This window comes from Malurus melanocephalus, unplaced genomic scaffold (assembly GCF_030028575.1).
Source record: "Malurus melanocephalus ecotype Western Australia unplaced genomic scaffold, MMel_1.1 scaffold_31, whole genome shotgun sequence".
In the NCBI taxonomy this organism is placed as follows: domain Eukaryota; kingdom Metazoa; phylum Chordata; class Aves; order Passeriformes; family Maluridae; genus Malurus; species Malurus melanocephalus.
Genome location: NW_026623263.1, coordinates 3,153,147 through 3,178,827, shown reverse-complemented (window position 1 = coordinate 3,178,827; position 25,681 = coordinate 3,153,147). Strand labels below are relative to the sequence as shown.

The window sequence follows — 25,681 nt, the reverse complement described above, 5'->3', positions numbered from 1 at the left end:
AATCCTAATTATCACAGTAATCTGGCAAAATCATGACTTATCCAACTCATTTAACAGAGAGAGCAGTGCTTTTTTTCCCACAGATTGAAGACAGTTTGTCATTCAGTAAGCTGTAGTTAAAACATGGAAAAAAAAGACTGTAACTCTAGTTTTATCAGAAGTGATTAAAGAAGTGTAAGTAAGCTTCATTTATGCTGTTCCATACCTAGCTGTACTGTCTGTGCCAGATCCTCACTGTGGCCTGCAAAGTGCTCTGGCTTGTCTTGAGCAACACTGCTGAGCAGTCAGCAGGAGCATGCAAGCCACCTCATAAAAGAATTGAGGATATTTAGGTGGGGCTGTGGAAGATTTTTGTGCTGACAGTGCTGGAGAGCAGCATCTCGAGGCTGAAAGTTGCCTTTTACTGACACTCCCACTTGCTTTAGTCATRTATTACTCATCTAGCTTTTACATATTAAAATCCTAACCTGTGGTGTGTTGAAAGTCCCAGTTGTGTGATATCCTGTAGTGAATTTAATATCAGTGATATTTAATATCAGTGCAGGTCAAGTGTTTTCACTGATCACACATTTGCATTTTGGATTCAGGTCTTCTTTGCTCTTTAATTTACATGGTCAGAGCCTTTATGGTTTCCTTTCAAGGTCAATATTCATCAAAACAATTGTCAGGCTTTTAAGATTTTTTTTCCTGTTTTTTTAATGGGCTCTTTAATTTTCTGCAGTTTAAGATCTGCTGCATTATGTTAACATGCATCCCTTTATACTAGCATAGGCTTAATTGGGAGATAAATGAAAAATGTATCTAATRTTGAAGTTTAAAGTAAACTTAAGTTTATGTGTGATTGAAGAAGTAATTGTAGACATTCAAAAGAGCAGAAAAAATTGGTTTGTTCTGTTAAACAATAGGTCTGTAAAAACCTTGGCATAACATTTGTGTGCAAGAGATTTGGATCAGGAAAACAACTATGCAACCTCCTACAGCTTGGTGATTTACAAGGAAAAGATGAGTTGGTGCTGAGGGTAGATTTCTATGGAGAATTACCTATGTGCAATGATCCTCTTGGCCTGCCTTCCTTCTYCTTTATCTTTCACTGAAACTGTTTTGCTGTCTCTGATGTGTTCTGCATACTTTTTGTCATTTCTTCCAACACCCAACATCAGGGAGCATCACATCTGCTGTCCGGTGAACTTCAAGGAATCTTGACTCCCAGCTGAGCAACAAAATTCTAGTACTGAAAGCTGCTCTTCCTGCCAAGCAATGGAGATTTTTCAGGGAGTTCGCATGCCCCCCTTTGTAATGAGGCCAAATTAAACCCCTTTGACTACAAGTACCAAAAATTCTGTGTGGTTTTTTTATACTTTCTTTTATTTAGGAGAAAAATGTATTAAAAACATACCTCTGAGAAGAAAATGAGGGCAGGTCAAAAGGTATGTTTTTTCACACTCTGGAAATGGGAGTCAAAAACTTAAGAAGTTAAATTCAGCTCAAAGTCGTGGTACTTAATATCTTTGGAATTTGATAGCATCATTCCCTAAAGAATGCAGCAATCAATGTGTCATTAAAATGTAGCTAAATTTAAACTGACAGCTACAATATCATAAAATGGTTTGAATTGGAAGGAACATTGAAGATAATGTATTTCCAACCTCCCTACATGGGCAGGTTCATCTTCCACTTGACCAGGTTTCTCAATGTCCAATCAGGCCTGGCCCTGAACACTTCCAGGGATGGAGCAGCTGCAACTTCTCTGAGTAATTTGTGCCAGAGTCTCACCACCCTCTCAGTAAAGGATTTCCTCTAATGTCATGTCTAAACCTGCACTCTTTCAGTCTGAAGCTATTACTCCTTGTCCTGTCACTGCATGCCCTTGTGAAAGTCTACAAGCTCTCTTGGAGGCCTCCTTTAGGTACTGAGTGGCTGCTATAAAGTCTCCCCAGAGCCTTCTCCAGGCTGAACAATTCCACCTTTCTGAGCTTTTCTTGGTAGGAGAGATGATCCATCTGTCTCATCACCTTGTTGGCTTTCTGTGGACTCGCTCCAGCAGTTCCATGTCCTTCCTGTGCAGGGACCCCCAGAGCTGGATGCAGCCCGGCAGGTGGGGTCTSAGCAGAGCAGAGCAGAGGGGCACAATCCCCTCCCTGGCCCTGCTGCCCACTCTGCTCTGGATGCAGTCCAGGACACGTTTGGCTCTCTGGGCTGGGAGTGCTCATGGCTGGGTCATGTCCAGCCTCTCACCCAACCACACCCCAGGTCCTTCTCAGCAGGGCTGCTCTGATCTGTCCATGCCCAGTCTCTGTTGATACCAGGGTTGTTCTGACCCAGGTGCAGCACTTGGAACTTGGTCTTGTTGAACCAAGTGCACATGTCCTCAGGTCCCTCTGGATGGCATTCCATCCCTCAGGTTTGTCAGTAGTAAGACTCACCTTGGTGTCAAGTGCAGTTGGTCCCATTCTCTATATGATTGATGAGCATATTAAAACTGCTGTTCATTGTGATCCTGAGCATTGATCACTACCCTCTGGATGTGACTGTCCAATTTGTTCCATGAACACCAAACTGTCCATCCATCGAATCCATCTCTTCAAATTTAGAGCGAAGGACTGTTCAAAGGCTTTGAGCACTACAGAAGTGCAGATAACTGACATCCACAGCCCTTCCCTTAYCTACTGATATGGTCACTCCGTTTTAGAAGGCCATCGTATCACCATCTTAGTGATATTAAAATGTTTTCAGATTTCTGTGCAATGCTGTATGTCCTGGTAGTGGTCAGGGGGAAAAAAAGTTGTTAAATCTGAATTACAATAAGGAGTTTTTTTGTCTTATGTGGTTTTACTTGCTAAGCAATTTACAATTTAAAATGTATTTTAAATTGAAGACAGTTTGTCTATTTATACCACACATTATTTAATGTTGGTGTAAATACATTCAAATGTAAAGCTCAAAGGATGAGGGATTCACAACACGTTTCTTGCCTTAGTTAATATTAGTTTTAATATAATTGCATTGAATCAGCCAGTTCATCCAGATCCAGATTATGGCCTAAAAAACTCTGAGAATGATCGGAGTATCAGCAGATTTTAGGGAAGCGGACTTGAAGTCTTGCACTTTCTACAGTGTGCAGTGTAATGAGACAAACTTACACATGTACTAATGCCATTTATTTTAAAGCAATAGATGGGCAATGAAGAGCTGGGGAGATGATGGGGCAGGGCTGAATCTATATTAGAGATGTCTGTGGTTATCTGACTCCACAACTGGATGCCCATTTTTGCCTTAGAAGACTTGCATTTTGCTTGCATTTATGTATTAACACACTGAACTGCTCTATGCAGCAACACATGCAGAAATTTATCAGGTGAGATTTGTCATGTAGAGTAAGTTGTTTACATCCCAGTGGGCACAACTGGCAGATAGATTGTGCAATGATAGTATGTACAAATTAGATTGATGACTTCTACTCTCTGTCCTTCAGGGAACAACCCATCTTCAGCACCCGAGCTCATGTCTTCCAGATTGACCCAAACACTAAGAAGAACTGGGTTCCCACCAGCAAGCATGCTGTTACTGTGTCCTACTTCTATGACAGCACAAGAAATGTCTACAGGATAATCAGTTTGGATGGCTCAAAGGTAAATTTTATTTCAGAAAACCTGGTTGTGTGAAACTTTTTTGTTACTGTTTTCTTGTCTGCTGTTCTTCATGTTTCTTCTCAGATGTTTGAACCATTATCTGACTAAAAGATTACTGACATGTAAAAATGGTAACATTGCCTCATTATATGTTTTAAGTGTTTATTCATAAATTCTGTTTTCCATGCAGTTATATTGACTTCATTAACTATTGCTGATTTGAAGTGATGGCCTGTTCCTTGATTAATGCTATGAGAAGGCTAAAAAGCCAAAAATTTTTACAAAATATACAAATAGGGTTACAATAACATGTTTTCATCTCTGTACTCAGTCATTTATCATTATAATTAGCTTCAACATTATGGACATCTGTTCAGTGGCCATAATCACTTAGTAGATCCTTAGTTATGTAATCTTCCAATTTTTGCTGTTGAGAATGCGAGGATTGCCTCCTAATAAAGTCTGCCTAATGAATGGTAAGCTTTTATCAAGACTCTCTTGGTTTGGATTTGGTGTTTTGTTGTGGGTTTTTTTTTTTGTTTGGTTGGTTTGGTTTTTTTCCTCTGTTTTAACTAGAAATGGTATTGTGCTGAGCTGTTGCTCTTGAGTAAGAAATTAATTTGATGTGCTGAAAATCCTTGACTATTTCTACCCAAGTAGCTATAATAACCGTTACTTTATAAACAGTATATCGAAAACTCTGCACTAAGGGCATTAAAGATACACACACTGTAATCAAAAGTTGTGATCCTTTCCAGAGACTTTAATTTGCAGCTTTTGGAAATGCGTGAGTTCACGATGATTGGAACTGAAATACTCTGGTTAAAAGCATGCAGTATTCACAGAGATTTTATGACTGCTTAGTGAAGGCCTAAAATTATTACCCTGCATTTTTTAAATATCCAGAATATTGCTATTTTAAAGGTAAAAGGAGAATTTGTATCACAAGTAAGTACATAGAAATTGATCTCATCATCAAAAATCTCTGCCTCAAGTGGCTGAGACTGTAGTCTCAGAGCCTACCAGAATTTTTGCTGCTTTAAGTCTTTCTTTGTTTTCTTCCTTCTCAGCCTTCTTTCAAATGATCCCATTAGTTGTCTTAAATAATTAAAGTATCTTTTGAGTCAGTATTTATGAATAAAGACACTGGGATTGGAACTACATGATGTGTGAAATCAAGACTACCAGTTATAAAATGTAGTGCTTTAACTGACCTGGTGAATTTACGTATTCCTAATTCTGGTATCCACTGGGCTTCCTCTGCCTTCATCCCAGTGCTACAACTCCTGCTGAATTAAACTGTCAAGTAGTTGTTCATCTATTTAGTTGTTCTTTTGTCTGCTGCAGCATTCCCTTTACATTCAGTACAATTGGCAACGTATATTGATAATGCAATTTATCACTTTTCGTTTAGTGTTAGTATTTAGTTAGTATTTTATTGAATGTTGCAATCCTAATAATGTTTTCTTCCAAGTCTTAGATTAAGATCTAGAATCCCAATCATGGTTAAGAAAGACCCATTCTTTCAAGCTTTCACAACACTGCTCTGAAACATACACAGGTGAATAGCAGAGGGACACATGGAAGAATTTTAAGTGGATTTCCTGCCTAATTCCCAGGGAGTTCCTTTGTTTGTCCTTAAAACCCCATCTTTTTTTAGCATGTCTGCACATATACAGTATGGTATGTGCAAAGAGTTAAATGCACATTGTTAGGTTTGGGTGCACTGAGAGTGTCTCTGCTGTATGACACATAGCTGGGTGTCAGTAACACTGCTAACAATGCACACATTCCCAGCGGCCAAATCCACAAACATTCCTAATCATCAAACCCTACTGGTTTTGAAGCTGCTATGCCCTTTCCTCAGAGGGAATGGATCCCATCAGGGTTTATTTTATAGCTGGGTGCTGGCGAGGTTTGCAGCGCTCTTTGGGTTTGCATGGTGGAGAGAATGATGTACATGTGGCTGCTCAGTTCTCAGGTGCTGAGCAAGTAAATCAGTAAGTAAAGGCAGCTCAGGTGTATATTTACCTAGACTGCAGCAAGGAATGTTGGAGACAGGTACACTTTAGATTTAAGTGGTAATCTATTTCTGTCCCACACCCTTCCCTCTCTTTAGGCTGGTGGCTTTCAGAAATATTCCTGGATACAATTTAACTCCTATACTGATTATCTGAAAGTCATCCAATCTTTCTCCTGGAAAGCAAAAGGACATTTAAAGACATGATGTTCACTCCTTCATTGGGCATTGTAGATTCCAATTTGAATTTACTTATGGGGTCTTTGGTTAATTTGAGAGAGATGGCTAAGTCCTACAAATTTTTTTCCTACAGGTTATTTTTCATGCATTCTGTGTAATGTTTTGTGAAAAACAGAAAACAGTCTCCTCTTGAAATACTTTACACCAGATATTATACATGTCCCTCTAACTTGACCACAAAAAATACTCTAGAACCATGAGGTGTTCAGTGTACAGGTTGTATTTTGTAGTCATGTGCAATATTTGGAGCCCTGTTGCCCATGACTGAGGAATCTTGATGCATGTAATCTGATAGAACTTGAATCTGCTTCCTCTAACCTCTTGAGTAAATATCTTTTATGCGACTTTTTTTCTCTTACCAGTCCCAGAATCAAGAAAAAGTCTGAAAAATAAGATTCCTTATCTGGTATGACATGACAACATTGAGCAGTTGTTGCTAAGGCTTTCAGTTCTCATTAATTATATACTCATTTCAGAGTTCCTTGGAAAAATGTGTTTTAGTACTTTTTTTCTCCTGGGTGATGGAACAAAGCTTCCATTATTTCTCTAGTAACAGTGCAGGCAGACATTAGGATTATTTTTTTCCATTTAGTCTCTGGCCATCTCTGAGAAAAGGAGGAAAATCAAGTATAGTGTGGTTTTTGCCATATTACTTAACTCTAATAGTTTTTTTTTTACAGATACAAGGTAGGAAAACAAACATAAAATTTTGTGTTCATCTAGAACAAGAGAGGACCTGGAAAATGGTGGTTTTCCATCTGCTGGTTCCATGAACCTTGTATATTGTATTACTTATCAAGTCTCCCATCAGTGTTACTACAGTAGATGATCTTTATATTTGAATCACTGTTTCATTTGAAAGTGACAATTTTTAAATGTTCGATAAAGGTTTTAAGTAAGACCTGTAGCACAAGGGTTCAGTGATTTTCCTTTGAAGAAGTTGAAAAATTGTGTCTTGAATTATTATTGCCAATAGTTTTAGCTTAAGATAAAATCATGTTTGACCACTACTGTATATCTTGCAGCTGTTGGGTTTGCAGTCGGTAAAACGAACAGCTCAGACACATGGCCTATTTTCTCACAGCTAAACTCTTATGAAAGGAAAACATGAAAGCTATTTTATAATTCCGAAAGAGCCTGAAGATAACTAAACCAGTTTTCTTCAAAAGCTAAATGTCTGCCTGTCAGATTGACTCTGTTCTGTTTTTAAGATATTCTTGTTCATTTATGGAAACAACATTCTTAAAAGTTGATGAAATATTTGACACTTGTTATACTGATAACTCTGCAGTGAAATCTCTATTAGAGGAGTGGAGTTAAAGCAGTATGCATTTGAATGGACAAGACAGGCTTAATTATAAATTTTGATTTTTAAATTTTAWTTTTTTTTTAAGGTGAAGATATGAAGGATTGGTGTCTAGTTCTTTCCAGAGATAGCTGACACTTCCATTTGTAGGATGCTGTAGCATTACACTTTTAAAAGCATAATTTTGCATTTGAGTGATCTAGCATACCAAAGCTTTTAATACAGAGAAGATTGAAAGCCTTGATTTCCATGTAAAATTGGTAAATTTAATGCAAGGGCTTTTCTTTTTTTTTTTTTTTTAATCACTGGGATCTGAATGTACTCTTGCCAGTCTTTGGACTAATGCGGACTGCTGAAATGAAACCTCTTTATTTGTCTCTCTGGAAACATAAAGTGAAGAATCACACCCAACTCATTTTTAACACAATTACTTTTTAAAAAGCGTTTTCTTCCTACCTTTTTCAAGAAAGTAATTAGACAGTCAGTGTAACCCAGCCTTAATGCAGACTTCTGTCAAGAAAAATATCCCGTTCTGAACTAGGCAGCCTGTTCAGACTGTTCGTTTTGCAGCCAGTCAAGTGGTTAGTGGAACCATTTCTCTCAGGTTTTCCACCAGGTTAAGTGGCAACCAGCTATGCTGCTGTTGCTGCAGGAAAGTACAGCAGTGAAGGCTTTAAACTGCCTTTTGCTTGGAGGTCTTAGGTCCCTGGCATGAGAATCTTCTTCTAGATTGGGGAAGTTAACGTCCATGACATAATACTCACAGTCTCAAAAATGTGATGCAAGTTMCACTTAATCAAGCAATGGATGGGCCTGGGCTCGTGCAGGCTAGACAACCTAGCTAGAACTCGAGTTGGGAGGAAGAATCTGTTCTACACAGTCTACAGGATATTTAATTTCAAGTGTATTACTGTTGACAGCTTCCACAGGAAATGAGATTTAACATTAAATGAACTTGCACAGCTCTCTTCTGGTCTTCCACCTGGTTATTTCAAATGAGCTTCCAGGCGCTAACAGTGCCAAAGAAGACAAGAAGCACATACATAAAAAGACTTCTCTTTCTGAGAAGTCCTCTCTCACATTTTCTCTTTTGTCCTGTGTGGTATAAAGAGCTGTTTTCTATGTCGTCAGTTGGAGGTGATAGTGCAAGTAGAAAGTCTAGTGGCTTTATCTGGGCTCTGAATCTCATGTCCAAAGAAAGGAGAATAACACTTCATTTGCCAGTGACTTCATAAGCAAGGARTGGTATACAATGGTAGGCAAAATTKGCATTTAGAGGCAAAGGTTATCATATTTGCTCATCTTAATTAATGTGAGTATAGTGAAGCTGCCAAAGTCACATAGAATGAATTTTGTTGAATTTATCTGTGCTGCAGTATCTTTGCTTATCTTTCTACGTGTTGGAATAAAATGTATTATTCTGGACTTTCTTGCAATACTCCTCTCCACCACTTCATCTGAGAATCATCATATGGACATGGGAGTTGCTTGTGCACTCAACTGACCCCTCAGCTTTAAATTTTTCAGGCTTGCTCTGTAGAAGTCACAAAAAATTTTACGTTGGTTGTAGCTGTTCTCCAGTGGTACCCAAATCTTCCGAAAAAGCAGAGTGAACTCCATAACTCCATATTTTAATATCCATCCAGAAGTACATATCACTCAAGCAGTGTGGACTGATTTTCACTTCTGGAGGATCTTGATCTTAGGAGAGCAGTGCTTGGTGTTTCTGATGTTGAAGTTTCTCAGTCACCATCCTGAGAATTAATGTTACGTTCTTCACATCTGAAAAGTTGGTGTTTCACATGTGTACACTTTAAAGTGATGGAAATACTGTTGAAATCCAGTTATTTTTTGAGACCCAGGATATCAGCTAATAGTTGCATTTTGTGCTTACATTATCAGAAATTACATGCTGGAGGATGTTCTTCTTTCATCCTGTAGATGAAAATTTTAGAGAAGAAAAAAATGTAACAATAGTATCTCTACCTCTGTAGTTGGTTTATGACCCTGCCATTGTTAGCCTTGCTTGTATGTGTGTAAAGGAAAGAGAATCTTGTATAMCAAAAATTTTTTAAAAATATGCTTCTTTGTTTTATTGAGTGTTTTTCAGTGAGAATCTCAGGTGCAACAGGGTTGGGGGGAGGGCCACAGTGGAGCTGAGAAGCAATGCCTTAGGGGACAAAGTAATACACATATGAGACAAAAATGGACTTCRATAGTCCTTATATGTAGATGCATTAAAGGACTGCTTGCAATTGCAAATTGATGCCTACCCCCCTGCCCAGCTTTTCTTCCTTTTACACAATGTATGCAAAAATATGCCCACCCAATTTTAGCTATGATTGAATTAGAAAACTCTTTCCTACTTCCCAGTGTGTATCTCATTCAGTGTATCAGATAACTGCCTACAATATTGGCATTTTCAATGATGAGTTGTCTTTAAAAAACAATCAAAACCACAAAACCCACTTTTTACAATTATTACCTTTTTTCAGGCAATAATAAACAGCACCATCACCCCCAACATGACATTTACTAAAACATCCCAGAAGTTTGGCCAGTGGGCAGACAGCAGGGCGAATACAGTCTATGGCTTGGGATTTTCATCTGAACATCACCTTTCAAAAGTAAGTATGACCAGTGGTGAAGCTGCTTAAGCATATGTTATTCCTGCTCACTACATCCTGACTTAGTACTCACTACTATTGTTATTTAAAAATAAGTGTAGTATTGGCAAATTTTTTTTAACTAATGGAGAAAAGAAGGAAGATAAAGCATATTACACTTCATGTTGTTAATGCTTTCTAATTATTGATTTGTTTTTATTTTAAAAAATTATTCTTCCATTACAGTTTTTAATGACATAATTTAAAGAAGTAAACAATTTGGTGTTTCTTATGTATTTAGATCTCCTAGAAAAAAAGCTGTGGGTAGTCTTTGGATGCATTTTTGTCTTTTACATTCACTTTTGTCTCTTTTATATTCACTTTTACTTTTCTATTATGTAGTGCACCAAATTACTGGTATTTCAAAGTTTGCAGCCTTAAACTAAAACCAGTGGGAAATATATTCAGTATAAAAGAAAAAGACGTTTTCTATTGGAATGCAAAAGTTGAAATGTTTGCTAAAGCAGTTATGTGCCATACRTAAGTTTATTTTCCAGTCTGCTTCTGCAGGAAGGAAATAGACCTCATTCCAAGGAAAGCAATAATCCCTATTTCTCAAACTAATGGAATAGTTCCTTTGAGCATCCTTTCTACATTACCTGTTGTTTTTGCTACTGCCCTGATAGATGAGTCCAGAAACCTGTAGAAGGGTGATTTTTCTTCAGATGAGGAATTTTAGTTTAAGAACTTATGCTTATATTAAGCCAAAAAAATTCATATTTAAAATAAAGATCTGCACACCCAATTGTAATAAGAGGAATACATAGTACATGTTTAAGTAAGGAATAATTGTGGCTAAGTATTTGAAGGAAGAGTAATCATAGCAGCCCTTTTGAAAAAGGGCTTGTCACTCTCCAAGGATAAACACAGCCAGACAGAAAACCATTAAAATGAGACCCAGTATGTCTGCTTTATTTGGACAAGTGTCAGATGTGTAAGATTTCTTTCTTTCATAATCAGTTGGTTCTCCTTTCCACAATACAACCGAATTGTGAATTATTCTAGAATTGTATGTATGTTCGTGCACCTATCATTGCTTCAGTCAACTCTGAAACCTCATCAGTTAAATTGGTGTCTATGTGCCAGAAGCATTTGCCTACCAATAACTTTTCTTAATGTTTCAATGGCTTTAGCACAAATGCTAATCTAGTTTACTTTTCTCATAGACTTGCTTGTTTTTCCTAGTCACAGATGCCTTTTTGAAGGYTAAACATCCTGCTGTAGTCAACTACACTCTGTTTGCCTGATTTTAAACACTAGGTTATCCTCACCACTGAAAATATGTTGGGTTTTTTTAATCTGCTTTGTCCTTAACTCTTCTCTTGCTCTCCCATTTGTGGTATTGTCACCTTCTTAATTACAGTTTTTTCAATCCCATTCTCTTTGAGCAGATGTCTAGGATTTTTAACTATGACTTTGACATAAAGCTCTAGGTGGCTGTTGAAAAATTAATCTGAAAGGCTACAATAGACATTTTTTCTGATCTCTTTTTTTTTTTTGCTGAACACTTACTCAGGTTGCTGTTTCATGGAGAATAAGCCAATTTATTATGAAAAATACAGAGTCAGAGAACTTTTCTGAAGATTATGGTGATTCTATGGGGCCTTTTCAACAAACTGTTACTGTTGTATTATATCTTCATTGTACTGATACTCWCATGAGTTACAATTGCTACTAAAATTCCTGAAGGCAAAACTTTCTGTGTTATTTTAAAATTGATAAACATATTGATGGGGAAAGAAAGCTTTTCTTTAGATTAGAAGCTGTTCAGCCACTGGAGCTGGTAGATATGTTTGATTTGGAATCAGAAGAGCTGAATTAGATCTACCCTGTAGCTTTAAAGAAATCATGTCTATATTCTTTGTCTTGTTTTGTCTCTCCTTCAGATTACTAAATGTGCACTGGAATAGCCAAGTTTATCAGAGCACTCTGATACAGCTAACACTTAGCATTTTAAGTGTTTTAAATTTGCAGGGAGAAAAAGGCAACTTGCAATCGCAAGAAAAAAATTGATCTAGTCTGTGACTTATTTCCACAGTGTAATATGCAAATAATCAGGGCAAATAAACTCTTTCTTCTCAGACCATTGTCTCCTCATCTTATAGTACATGTTTGACCTTTGTACTATTTGGTTTTTGTTCATGTACCCTTGTCTTTCTGAACTATTTGCTAGGGGAGAGTGCAACAATGGCAACCTCTTTTCTGTACAATCATTGTGACTAAGAATTAGTTGAGTAAGACTATCTGATAGAAAAATATTGGCACACTAATCAACTTCATATAAAAGTAGTACAGAGGAAAATTATTTAAACATTTATTTCTCTTCACTAGGCCTTTTCCCAATGTGTTAGACCACAAATTCACCTGAAGACTGCTCCCTCAGATGTCAGTGGTACTTGAAAAATGCCTGTGCTGGAGAATATTCCCAGGATCAGGATTTGTTAGCAGAGTTCCTCTTGCTTCTGCAGTAGGAGAAACAGAATGTCCCCTGACTTTCAGGAAAAACTGACAGTACTGTCTCATTCAGAATGTGTCTATGCTTTTGATAGTATCCTGAAGTATGAGAAGAAATACTCTTCAGAGTTTGCTGTCTGTGTTACCCCTTTGAATCAGTTGACCTCTGATTTATTCTATGAAACTTAAAGAGTATGCTAAACAGAAAATGCCCCCATAGATACTGGCAGCAGCCTTATGTAGTCTCCATGCACAATTTTTCCTCTTTTCCTTAAAAATTTGATCTTCCAGRGAATTTTTCCTTTATTATCATGGGATCTCTTTTTTTTTATTCAGTAATTTTATCAAGAGATAGCTATTAACCGTCACCTGATTATCTCAAAGACGTCTTGAAATTTTGTGAAAACTTCCACTAAACTGACCTTGGTGGCTCTTCCTTGGAATGCTGTCTGTTGATCTATTGTATATATTTTTAAACAGTTTCTATGGCTGTGATACAGAAGATGATCTTTACTGCTTTTGTCTTCAGTCATTTATTATAAACCTCTGCATCATAYTTGCCTTTTAACAATCCTCTGGTCTTACATCTATTTAAACAATAGGTCACCCATCCAACTTGGAGGTTTAGGCTCTAGTCTTAAAAAGTATCATGTAGTTCTGATGAAGTGTTGCCAGTTTCATCATGTGTTCTGAGGTGATTTTTTTGATGCTGGGTTAAACTTCCAGGAAAAATAAGCTTTCAAATAACATGACAAGTGAAATACAGGATACAAGTGGAGAGAAATTACATATTTTCAAATACTAGTAGCCAGCCAGGAGAAGGTTTAAAGAGTGTAAGGTTTTTTAGGTTGTGTGTAGTAAGTGAAGTTCTGATTGAAAATAATGGGTGAGGTTGTGCCTGACAAAAGGTAACCTTTGTACCTTCTAAATACATTGAATACAAAACAATTTCTTCTTATACTTCTGCCAAAGTGATTTAGAAGCTGCTGGAGAAGCTTCTGCTATTTTTGCAGAATCATTTCACTTTTAAGCTGATCATAGTAAGTAATGTTTTGTATAAAATCAGTAAGACACAAAAACAAATGCATGGCTACTCTAGCAATTAGTGTAGTGTAGAGATGAGATCTATGAAGCCAATTTTTTTCTAGCCAGAGAAACCAGGTCCTATTCTTAATAAATTTATTTAATCTCTGAAGTATAAGTGTGTATATATTTCTAAACTGCTGCTTTAGCTATTTTCTGGAAGATAGAAGAACATAGAAATGTAGCATAAAGCCTCATACAGACTAATGTGCAATTTCTTGATTTAGTGTTCAGTATTTGCAGTCCTAGTTCAATGAATTTGTTCTTTAACTTGACTGATGTCAATGAATGTTCTAGAGATGAGCACAGTATTTCCACTTTGCTTTTTTAATTAGCTATTGAAATAGCTAATGCAATAATAAATGCAGTATTTGTTTCAGTCATGAAAAAATAAAGTACATTCAAAGCTCTCTAGGCTCATGGTGACCGCATTAGGCTTCAGAATCAGAGCTTTTGTTGTCTGAGGAGGGTAAAACCTGAATCTGAAAGTAGCTGTGCAAAGCAGTTTGTCCTTATTATTAGCCATCTCTGAGGTGAGGTTTTTAAAACTACCAGCAACAGATCATGGTTCATTGCACTGTCATTTTCCTGGCATATGAAGAGTGTATATTATGCCTGAAAGGTATGTCACTCTGTAACTTATTTAAATGAGTATCTAATAAGGAGAAAAAATTTCAAAAATAACTGACAGAATTTGGCTTTGTGAAATGCAAAGTACAGCATTCTGTTCTGCATGTAATATATTATTTCACGCCTACTCTTTCTCTCTTTTTTTTTYYTTTTTTTCTTTAAACATATGTACTTTCAGTTTGCTGAAAAATTTCAGGAATTCAAAGAAGCTGCGCGAATAGCAAAGGAAAAATCCCATGAAAAGATGGAGCTAACAAGTACACCCTCTCAAGTGAGTCTTATTGCCTGATTCAAGCATCATACTTCATATCTGTGCTACTTACTGTATTGTTTCTTAAATACATATATGTTAAAAATTAACAGGTTATTTCTCCGTAATAGACAGGCAGAGAATAGGCAATATGAAAGAAACAGGGAGAATGTAGTGTTTAAAATTAGCAGCACCAGCATTGCTTAGGGAAAAGGAACTCCTGCTATTATGTAACTGCAAATTAGGCTATGTAGGGTTTTCTTTCTATGTGTTTCACATACGCACACAAAATCCAAAGACACATTCCATCAGATGAAACAAAATATCCAAAARACCCATGAGCCTTCTACTTTCTGGCCAATGAGGAGCTTTATAGGAGCAACACTTTGCCAAAACACGTAACACCTGAGAGAAGCATCCTAACTTCAGCGGACTTAGGGCAAGATCGTTCTGAAGTTTTAACATGGCTTGGGTTGGTCAAATACCTGAACTACAAATGCATATCCAATTTCTGAGATATTTTTGTTGTTATCTCTTGCTTTCTATTTCTCCACAGTCTCCCAAGTTTTTTCAGGGCATTTAGAATTGAAGCTCACATGTACCAGTGGTAATTGCAGGCTTGCATCAAACAATAGTGATTGGCAACGTCTTATGCGGTGTGTTGTTATGTTAGCTGTATGTTACCTTCAATCTGTAAGGGCATACTAAGGTAAAAAAATGTACCTTTACTCTTAGAATTGTGTAGTAGAGAGGGTGGGAAATGTACCATATCCAATAATTGAACCAACTGGTAAATAATAAGGACATTTTTTTAAGCTGAACCAAGAGAAATGTAACTTGCTATTTAAGTTTGATGTGCGTATTTTTCAGTTTTGATATGCAGTATTTCATACCTATTATTAATTGAATGCAGAAAGATATCTCCAAGTACAAGACAGCAGAGGGACTGACCCTTTTAGATAACTGAGTAACCATTACAGAGTTCATATACCTCCTAATGTCCTCCTGCCAATTCTGTCCAAGCTCTGCTTAAAAAGCCGGGTTCCTGCAAAGCCTTGACTGACCAGCAAAAATATCTCTTTCTTCTTTCATTCTCCCCCTCTACACTATGCAAAAGGGAAAGAAGACGTATAAAATAATTGAGAAAGACAACAAATTAATTATTTGTATTGCAGCCGCTTTTTGGCAGGTGATGGAAATAAAAACAAGTGCTCTTTCAAATGTCTCTAGGGTCCCACCTTCTTTCCCTAGCACCAACCACCCATCCTCCTCCCAGTTATAAATCTGTTTGAATGAGCTATATGCCACAGAAGTGCTGGAGTTTGCCATGATGCCATCACTTCTTATCTGTTCCAAACTCTGAAGTCCTTGATTGGATTCCTTTCTCTCTAGAGAACTGTTTGTGAAGATTACTGTGCACAAGTGTCAGCACTTGCAGTAACTGTACGACTCAGAATAATATACCAGCTTATCAACACAGAATAAAGCCAAGACAAGGAAACTAAGGCCTCAATAGGAAATTATTCTGTAGCGTGCCATAATGAAATTGCAGCCCTCAACAGGCATTATAGAACCACTAAGAGTAACGTTTCTGTAACTGCCTACAGTATTAAATGTTGGGTTTCGACTGTAAAAAGAACTCTMCACAGGAAAATGAACAATATTAATAGCTCATAGACTTTAAGAGAAAGCTTTAACCCTGATGAGCTACCAGAAAAATGGATCTTGTCTCTGAGTGAATAGCCCAAATTTATGTCCAAACCAGACAATAAGTCACTCCATTTGACAGTGTCAGATTTAACTTCTGAATCCAAAATGATTAATCAACATGTCAAAGTGAAGTGTAGCAATTCTTTTGCCTAAAACATCAAGTAACTAGAGGGCTGGGTTTTCTAAAGTCAAGTGTGTTTTACTGGCAAGTGTATAATACTGAAATACATAATTCCATTGTCTCTGTGGTATTTACCAGAAATTTAAAGACAGTCAAGTAACTAATAAAACCCCCTGTGTTATTTTTTTTTCCATTTCAATGGAGCAAACAGTTTCCCATTAATAGCAAAAGCCAGCCTAGCATTTGGGCAAAATGCCTGCTGTGAAAACAACATGAGGCTGGTTCACGCTTTATGTTCTGGTTTCCACTGACTTCTCTTGGTAGGATACCCTATGTAGCTTCTGGTGGAAATAAAACTATTTGTATAGCATGTTGCCTACTGCCTGCTGTCCTCATTCTATCAAAGATCAGGAGTCTATTACAGTGCAAACACCAATGAGATACACTGATACAATGAAAAAAGACTCCCCAGAAAAAAAAGATTCAGCTAGATTAAGTCTACTCAACTCAGGAATCCCTGCTGTAGTTTTAAAGCTGCTGCATTCTCCAAGAGAAGAGAATGTCTTCTCCRTTTTCTTAAACAGTGTTTGTCTTCACTGTTACTTAAAAGAAAACAAACAGCTTACTATGAGTCAAAAACACTGGGCAGAGGCAACACAGGAGAGATGGACCAAAAGCCTCATGGAATTTCTTTTTCAAGGCAAATTTTTTCGAAGTATTCATAATTAATTTTAGCCAGACTAATGTAAATGTGAATGTAGTAACTTATTTTGCCATTAGAGCTAGATTACCCAGTTCATATTTTGAGATAACTTTTAGTATCAAGTAACATCATGGCTAACAGTAATAAAACTCCAGAACCAGCCTGTAAATCTGTCATCTTCCTTCAACATATTTCACAAGAGAGAACTGCACAGTAGGAAAAAAGTATAAATAGTTTGCTGTTTCAACCTTTATTTTTGGTGCAATGATTGTTCTATGAAAGTTATTTACAGTGCACCACCAGAAGTTTCGTGGATACAATAGGAAAAAGTACAAAAAGTGTTTAGTATAGATTCACTTACATAACCGTGTTTACCCATTTTCTTGGGAAAGCTGAAATAAAGGAATAAAAATAAAGCCCAACTGATTTTAAAACAAGTCTCTGACTATTTTGCAGTATATGTTAAAGGTATTTTTAGGACTTCTTGACACTTCTTGCTGACTGATGAGAGGAAATTGAGAGGTTTTGCCTCAATTAACTGGCATCTGAACCTCAGTTCAGAGCCCCTCCCATGCAAACTGTTAGAAATAGTTACTGGCTGAAAAGTTTTACAATCATATCATTTTTAGTGCAAGGAATGGGTTGGTTTTGGCAGTATTATCCTGGTTATTATCATTTATCAATTATCATTTGTTGTCTTTTTCTCTGTAGAAGTAAAAATTTACTTAGAAGCCTGTGAAAAAGCTCACTTCCATTGATGTTATGGGAATTTGTATACTGGAACAAATGTTTCACATGGGTTAGGGTGGCAGTAGCTGGCAGGCTTCTGCCATTGCCAGCCAGTACGGAGAAGCACCATGAAGAACAACTGCACCAGGGAAATCTATGGACTCTTTATTGAGAAGACATTATAATAATCAATAATTAAACATGCTGGACATGATTTTGTTTGTTCATGATTTTAGAACCACTGACTCCTCCTTTTTTTCTGTTCCTTGTTTAGTTACCATTAAGAGGTGCTTTTATCTGTGTTGTAATGTCTATTTGTTTTACTTTAAGGAGTCTTTTGTAAGTACATGTGGTGGCTTTTTTAAGACATTGAAATTTGAGACATCCTTTGATGAATAGCCCTCTATTATGTTTAGTTTAGATACTGAATGCCACAGCATCTTCCCAAACTTTGTGAAATCTGGGATAGATATATGAAGGTATAATAGTATGGAAAAAAAGCTTTATAAAAGACGCATGAAGTGTTTCTAAAACATTTCACGAAGTGTTTCTAAAATACTTTTACTCCTGTAATTAATATAAGAAGGGAACCTATTGTTTGTAAACATTTGTGAAAAGGTTTTTTTCAGTTTAAGGGGCTTTTTCTATTATATTTAGTGCTTTGTTCATAGTCAGCTCCATTACTGTGGTCTGCAAATAAATTACTTACCAGGCAGGGGTAGCTGTGAATGTGTGAAAGCACTGATTAATCTGTCCTTCCTTTTTGTGGAAGAGAGACACACTAGAAACTGATGATTCTTTTGATCATGAATTTGCAGGCTGTGATCCTTTAGATACTACACAGACTGGGATGTGTGTTGGTCTTAATTTTTGTTAGTTGAATTTCATTCATATTAGAAGTCTATGGAAGGACTTTACTGAAAAACCAGACTAGATGGAACTTGCAGATGTTTTTCTTTCTATTGAAATAATTTTGTGCGTTCACATTTAAGCCATTTTCATAAGTAGGCTCTGATTTTATGTTTCTTGTAATAAAGGTAAATGGTAGGAAATTTACCTTATTTAGTATCCTTATCTAGTAATAAGGTAAATTGTAGGAAATTTACCTTAAAGATAAAAACTGTCCAGATTTTTTTGTGTGATTTGTAACTTTTTTGAATGCGTAGTATAGTTTGAGAAGAAAAGAAAATAGAAAAAAAAACCCTTTTAGATCAAGGAAGCCTTTCATTTATTTTCAATGGAAACTGTCTATCCTGTTAGAGGAAAATAATAACAACAACAGCAACAACAACAGCCACAACAGACAAAACCATACAATTTGTATAGAATAATTTATTTGCSTTTGTCAGCTGTGTTCTCTTTCATACTTAAATGTACACACAAATATACATGCTGGTGTGATGAAGGGTTATGAGAACCACACCTGTGACTTCTGCTGGGAGCCAATCATTAAGTTCTTCAGGTGTCTAACTGCATGTGTGTACACCTGGATGCTTCTGGAGTATTCTCCTTCCCAGATAGTACCATGACCCACAAGAGCTAGGCCAGTAAAGCACACCCAGGAAAATTTTTGCCTGTATTTTGCTGAACAAGTGGTCTTTACAGATGGCTCATAGGGGAAAGTGTGAACGCATCACAGGTGGCCCTCCCACTGTTCAATTTAGTTAATAAACAGTAAAAGAGCTAGATTTTGAAACAAATAATCAGGATTTTTTGTTTCACTACATTAGAACGTGAAGTGTGATGCAAGAATTCCATGTCAATAATCATCCACTGTGTTTCAGAATCAGGGCAGAATGTAATTCCAGGTAAGAGARAGATCTGTAATAAAATGGAAACTTGGATCTTGCAAAGAATTCACAGGCCACTAGTGTTTAGTACGAGATAAGATGAATCTTATGCTAATATAGTTCTATTTTAAATACACATGATGAAATGTGACCATGAGGGTAACTGGAAATCTTAACATCATATTAATACTACCTAAAATTTGTGTATTGTTTAAGAATGAATGTTCATGCTTTTATGCACGTAGCCTTTCTGAGGAGGTCAGTTTGTAATTTTAATGTGTTGTTTGTTTCATCTAAGGAATCAGCTGGAGGGGATATTCAGTCTCCTTTAACTCCGGAGAGCATTAAYGGGACAGATGACGAGCGAGCGATGCCAGAAGTGACGCAGAACTCAGAACCAAGGGCTGAACCAACCCAGAACGCATTGCCATTTACCCATAGGTACAGATTCCATTCCCACATCCTGATTAAGTGATACCTATCTACTTCCTTGTTAAAGGGACCTTCTCCCATGTTGTGTGGGGAAACAAAGCAGACCCACCCATCCCCCCCAAAATGGACTGACTTTTGGATTTGTAATATAATCTTCGTTTTAATTTAAAAACAAACAATTCCTCTTGGAATAAGATTTGGGGGAACATTATTGTTTAATCAGCCCTTGAACACTGGTTAGTTAGGCGTCCCTTTAACAGGAATCAATATTTCAATGTCTGACATCTTAGTAAAATTACCTGCTTCATAGAATATTCCAATCAAATGATTTTTGTGCATATTCTTTAAATGGCTGATGGGACTGGATATCAAGTTCATTGACTTCACTGACAAGTTCTTGGAAGAAAAGGGACTGTTATGGAATTTTTTGATTATGAAGTTTAAAGCAGGCTTTAATTGAACAGTTCTCTGACAGTTGTACAATTTTTCAACTTTTTTGAAAATACAAGAGAAGTGTAGCTCTGCTTTAAACTGAATTTTAATTTGTTGCACTAGGAATGCTGTGCTCTGTTCTCTAAGAAAGGTAGGACTTCTTATTTAATTGTACAATTAATGAGTTACAGTGGATATATCTTGCCTATTAGAAGTAATTGTAAAGGAGTCACTCTCAATAAAACACATAATTTATTGGGACCATGGAGAGTAAGTGAAACATTTAATACAGTTAGAGCACAGCTAGAAATACTAGATTTTTTTTTTTTAGCATCATGTAATTCAGCCTAAGTAGAGTTTAAGAGGGCTTGATCAAAATCTGGGGAATATTAACACTTTAGATATGCCATAGGCATGTCTAAAATGGGCATGTTTTCGTAGAGGCTTTTCATAATAATAAAATGCAATTTGGAGTGATCACAAATGAAACTAAAATTGTGCAGGACAGGTCAGTTTTTGTAAGAGAATAATAATGTTAAGCCTCTGGAAAGAAATAATATGCATTTTTCATATGAGGAAAACCCTCTTACAATATTTTTTTTAACAGAGTGATTCTGTTTATTTTTATACTGTCACTGGTGCATGTATTATATGTTTTAGAAGAAATGGTACATTGTGAGAATGCTATATGCATGTTGAAGGAGTACTACAAATGTTGCAGATCTATCTGTGTTCTGTAACAAGTTTGTTTAAGCTGTTTGAATATGGATATTTTCTATCATCTCTATTTTTGTGAGAAAGTCCACACAGAAATAGTGTGGTTTGTTCTTTTCAGAAAATGATGGTTTGAAGTTCTCTCCTCTGGTTCTGCGTATGTAAATACATATTCTGGTATGCCAATGTAGTAAACTAAGTTTGCTCTCCATTGAGCATGACTGAAGATACCTTTGAAACTACCCCATTGTCATTTTTAATGATGTAGAATAGAGTTTACAAAACTTTTACATGCATTGCATTTTTCTATCTACTTAATGTATGCAGTGTGAGTGCCTAGTTTTAGATGTTTGTCCTGTTAGATATCACTAGCTAGAATTAATTTTCCAACAATAACTGCATTTTGAGGTTTACTTCTTGTTCATTCTCAAAAGACCAGTGTTTTATCTTGCTGTTGGTAGCTTCAAGTTTATTAGTGAACTATTACTGAAGAAAAGCCAAGTTTATAAACTTATTTGAAATAAAATAATTTTTGAATAGGTTAGGATTTTATTATAAATAAATATTATTTATTTATTTTAAATAAATAAAGCTACCTGAAACATGCACAAAGGAGATGGAATGTGAAGCCTCTAGGCCTGTATTAATCCKGGTTAAATGGGCATGTTTTCGTAGAGGCTTTTCGTAGTTGTAAATTGACTAGGCAGACACACCTAGCTGACTGTGCTGTCTGCAGGCTGTCTGCTTGCCCTGACTTAAAAGGAAAAAAAAAATTAAAACTTCATACCCCAATCACTGGAGTGTCCCTGTGTCAGGAGTACAGAAAAGTACTGTGCTTGCCCTTGTTCCCTTCCTTTCTGATGGTGTGGTGTGTATGTGGCACTCCATGTGTTATGGAGAAGAGTAGCTGAACTCTTTTCTTGTGCACTCTGGTAACTTCTGGTGATCCTGAGCCTTTTCCTCCTGCATCGTATACTTCAACAGAGGTGAAGTTTAGTCAGCACTCCTGGATGAGGAGGGACATGCTGCAAAGGCATTTGAGTGTTGTCTTGTTTGTGGCATTTCTTTTCACTTTAGTCCAGAAGCTGCAGATCAACCTCTAGGTGCTTTTCAGAAGAAAAGGCATTGTGTATTTCCCTGCAGTGAGTTCAGCTGTAGGGCAAGTGAGAATCATCAGGCTGGGTACACTGCACTGAAATAACACCATCATGGCAAGTTCATTTCTTCAATAAATGGGAAAGCTCTACTCTGGTCCAGCATTAATACTGGATACTGTGTGAAGAATGAAAAGGCATGGTCCTCAGTGTGGGTTTAAATACATGGAAGTCAGGTGTGGGGCAGCACAGAAGGAGCCCGTGCCGTCATGGGGCAAGTGTTGTAGCTTTGCGTGCAGGATGAGGTGAGCAGCACTGTGTGGCAGGGGTGGCTGCTGCTGCCACGAGGGTCTTCAAGCACAGCAGAGGCAGGTGCCTCTGTGCCACAGGAGAGGGAGAGGTAAAGGCTTGAAGGGGGCTACTGTCAAAATGGTGACTAAGTTAAGGTGTTTCATGGCCTTACAAGAGCCTGACAAGAGTGGAAAAGATCAGAAATCACAGCTATGAAGGTCGTGCTTTAGTTTACAGCCTATTGCTTGTAATTTTTAATCTACACACCTGAAAAATGTTCAGTTAGATTTTGTTATAACATGTCTTCACTGGCCAGACATGTTTTCTTCTGCCACAAATGTCTTACAGTAAGCAGTCGAGGCCTGTTATTTCAGCAGCGTAAGTGTAGACTACTTTTATATTTATAGTTATTTTCTGGCCCCAAAAATTAGCATTACTTGAGTCACCRGAGTTTTACTAGAATTCAAATTTGTTATCATTTTAGTAGATAGTTGTGAGAATTGAAATGAACATTCTCCAGAATATGTCTAAAATTCCATTAATATCTTTGAGTGTAATAATGCGGAAGTCTAGTTGCTTCAATTTATTTTCATCTGGAAAGTCCTAATGCTCTTTATTAGCAGTATAACTCAGATCAACTTCTTGAGAAATAAGTGTGCTAAAAAATTACGAGTCTTGCACTGAAGATAAACTTCTGTAATTAGATATCTTGACTTTTTTAAAACTATCTACAAGGATTAATGTTGAACAATGAAGAAATACTACTGGGAACTCCCACATCCTATAATATAATATAGCTGAGCACTGCTGTCATGGGTAAATGTTGCCAGAACAAATGGAAGTAAAATGTGGCCTAAGTATGGCATTAGAATTTTTTTCAGTCTTGTCTGAGACACTGCTCAGTCCTTTTCTGAATAATAGCTTGTCCAGGAAGAATTTTTTTCTACCAGAATCTAGGTCATCAAATCTAGTTTTTAAAATAATTTATACTAAAAAAATAAGTATTTCTGTTCTTAGTACATATTTCTGTTCTTAAGTAAAATTTCCTTTCCTCAGATGTATTTTTAGTTCAAAAATTATTTTCCACATTCTCCAAATTGTGATTTTTTTTTTTTTGGTGTTTTTCTCCAACTGAAAACTCTTGATCATAAAGATTGGAGAGAAAAAAGTTGCTAACAATTTTTAGCTACTACAGATGTGACTCACTTTTGAAGTATTCACATGGCCATGAATTGTCTACTATGCACAACAAGGATTAAAACTTTTATTAAAAGTTTTAATATTTGAATTATATTCTGAGGCGTAAGGCTGAATAGTGTATCTGGTGAATTTTGCAAGTGCTGCTTTTTGATAACTATCCAACTTGCTCTTTCACTCTTGAAGAGAATACGTATGCTTATAACAAGTTTTATTCCATTTTTGACACCTTAAGAAGCTGATAAAATACATTTTCAAAAAGAAAATGTGAGAGGATTCTTCTGGGACAAACTTTGAAAGTCTTCAATTTCCTGTCAACAATAACTTGTACCTGTTACCTCATTTTTTCTTGTAATACGTAAACTTGGAATTTCTGTTGCATAATGTTTTGATCAGACAATACTTATGTGTATGTTTGTTGCTTGTTAGTTAAAACTCCTATTTTTGTATTTAAGCAAGTATTTAATGGGGAATTTTAACTCATTGCCTTAGTGAAAATGGACTTAATTCAAATGATGCTTATATCTTAGATATGTTATTGTCTAGATAGGTTACTATTTAATAATGCTGCATGTAAATCCAATGCTGTACAACAAAGAAAAACCAAAAATCTTGCTGCTAGGTCATGCTCTTTCTCTGAGTTTTCATTAAAATTTGTGTATAGAAATCTCTTCAGTAGATTTTTTCACTGTGTGTATTAAAACTACTCACTTCTACAAGCTTATATATTGTAGTTGTGTTATAGTAGAGGTGCTTTGTAAATCAGGCAACTGTTAACTTGACTTTAAGGAAAACCTCTGAGTTAATAATTATTGGGGTGTTTTGTAATTTGAATTTATACTTAGATCCTAGTACTTGGATGTTTATTATAGAGTTATGCATAACTTCTGTATCAAGTAGTCCTGGGGTATGTATAGCGGTTTTTTTAATTCTTGGGTTTCAATGTTATTTACCTGATCAGAGGATAATTTGTTGTTGTGAGGATGCTCACAGGCTTTCTAATCCAAGCTCCTGCTCAAAGAACATCTATGAGATGAGATCAAGCTGCTCTAAACTTGGGTTTTGAAAACTTTCTGGAATGGAAACTGATAAAATCAGGCAATTTTGGAAAGCTTTCCATATAACATAAAGGCAGTAATGTCTTCACATTGTACAGTACTATAGTGAACTGCGACATTTTAGAGCACACTAGAGGAATCCTGGTAAATTCAATTACTCTGTTGAACAAGATTATTGTTTCTTGTGTCACATTCAGAGAGGAAACTTAGAAGTGTTATGTTCCTGCTGTCAGCATAAGCAAAGAACTGGTTAATATAGAAAATTAGACCTAGATCTGACTTTCCCTCAACCAACATTTTGTTATGTTCTGAAGGCCAACTGTTCTGTTCTTCTGGCCTCTTGTGCTCCACTGGCATGAGCCTGGTGCCCTTCCCTCATTCCCTGAGCCAATTCCTGCTGCTTCCCAAACTCCTGTACTTCTGCCTAAGTGCTAGAATCTAGTTCAAGTAGGCTCTCCTTCAAAATAAAAGTTCCTGCTAGGAAATTATTATTTTGAAAGGAAAATATTACACTGTGTTTGTGTAATTATTTTTTTGTCTGACTTCTCTGGTTTTGACAATTTCTGATGATTCTCTAAGGTATTTTTGGAGTACATGGTAAACCATTTTCATAAGATAGCCCTAGTAATGTAAGGAGAGGTGGAGAGGAAGAATGCCCATAGTGTATTTATTGCTTAACTCTTCCAAATTAAGAAATGCTGGAACTAATAGAGCTAATATTAATGGCTGGGAAAATGCRTGAAAGCAAAAAAATAAAAATAATCTGTCACTGAAGAGAGTAATTTCAAAATCTCCCTTGTGCACCTAGGCATGTTCTTACTTAGGGTGTGTGAATTGCCTATTTCCTGAGGTTTATTCACCGAGAACTCCAGGAGAGAGATGTAAATGATGTGAGCTGGGTGTCTGAAATTAGATTATATAAATACCATGCTCAGGGATAAGAAAGCACTCTTGAAACATACAAACATACCTATCAAGTACATTCTTAGAAGGGGAATATAATCCTTATGCAATTTATATTAAAAGAAAAAAAAACAAGAAAACAATGAAACAAGCCAAAACCACACTACTTTTCCTATGCAATTTGCATCCCTTTAATCGCATATTTAACAAAAAAAAAAAAAAAAAAAAA

General features: G+C 36.4%; 1 protein-coding gene across 1 annotated transcript in view; it reads left to right on the top strand.

Annotated features, from left to right (window-relative positions):
• Nucleotides 1–25,681, top strand: part of HOMER1 (homer scaffold protein 1) — an 85,447-nt gene that overhangs the window by 17,247 nt on the left and 42,519 nt on the right. Inside the window, exons 2-5 of the mRNA XM_057363862.1 lie at nucleotides 3,473–3,629; nucleotides 9,691–9,822; nucleotides 14,207–14,299; nucleotides 19,630–19,772. Coding sequence (XP_057219845.1) covers nucleotides 3,473–3,629; nucleotides 9,691–9,822; nucleotides 14,207–14,299; nucleotides 19,630–19,772 — 525 coding nt within the window. The remainder of the gene's footprint in view (nucleotides 1–3,472; nucleotides 3,630–9,690; nucleotides 9,823–14,206; nucleotides 14,300–19,629; nucleotides 19,773–25,681) is intronic.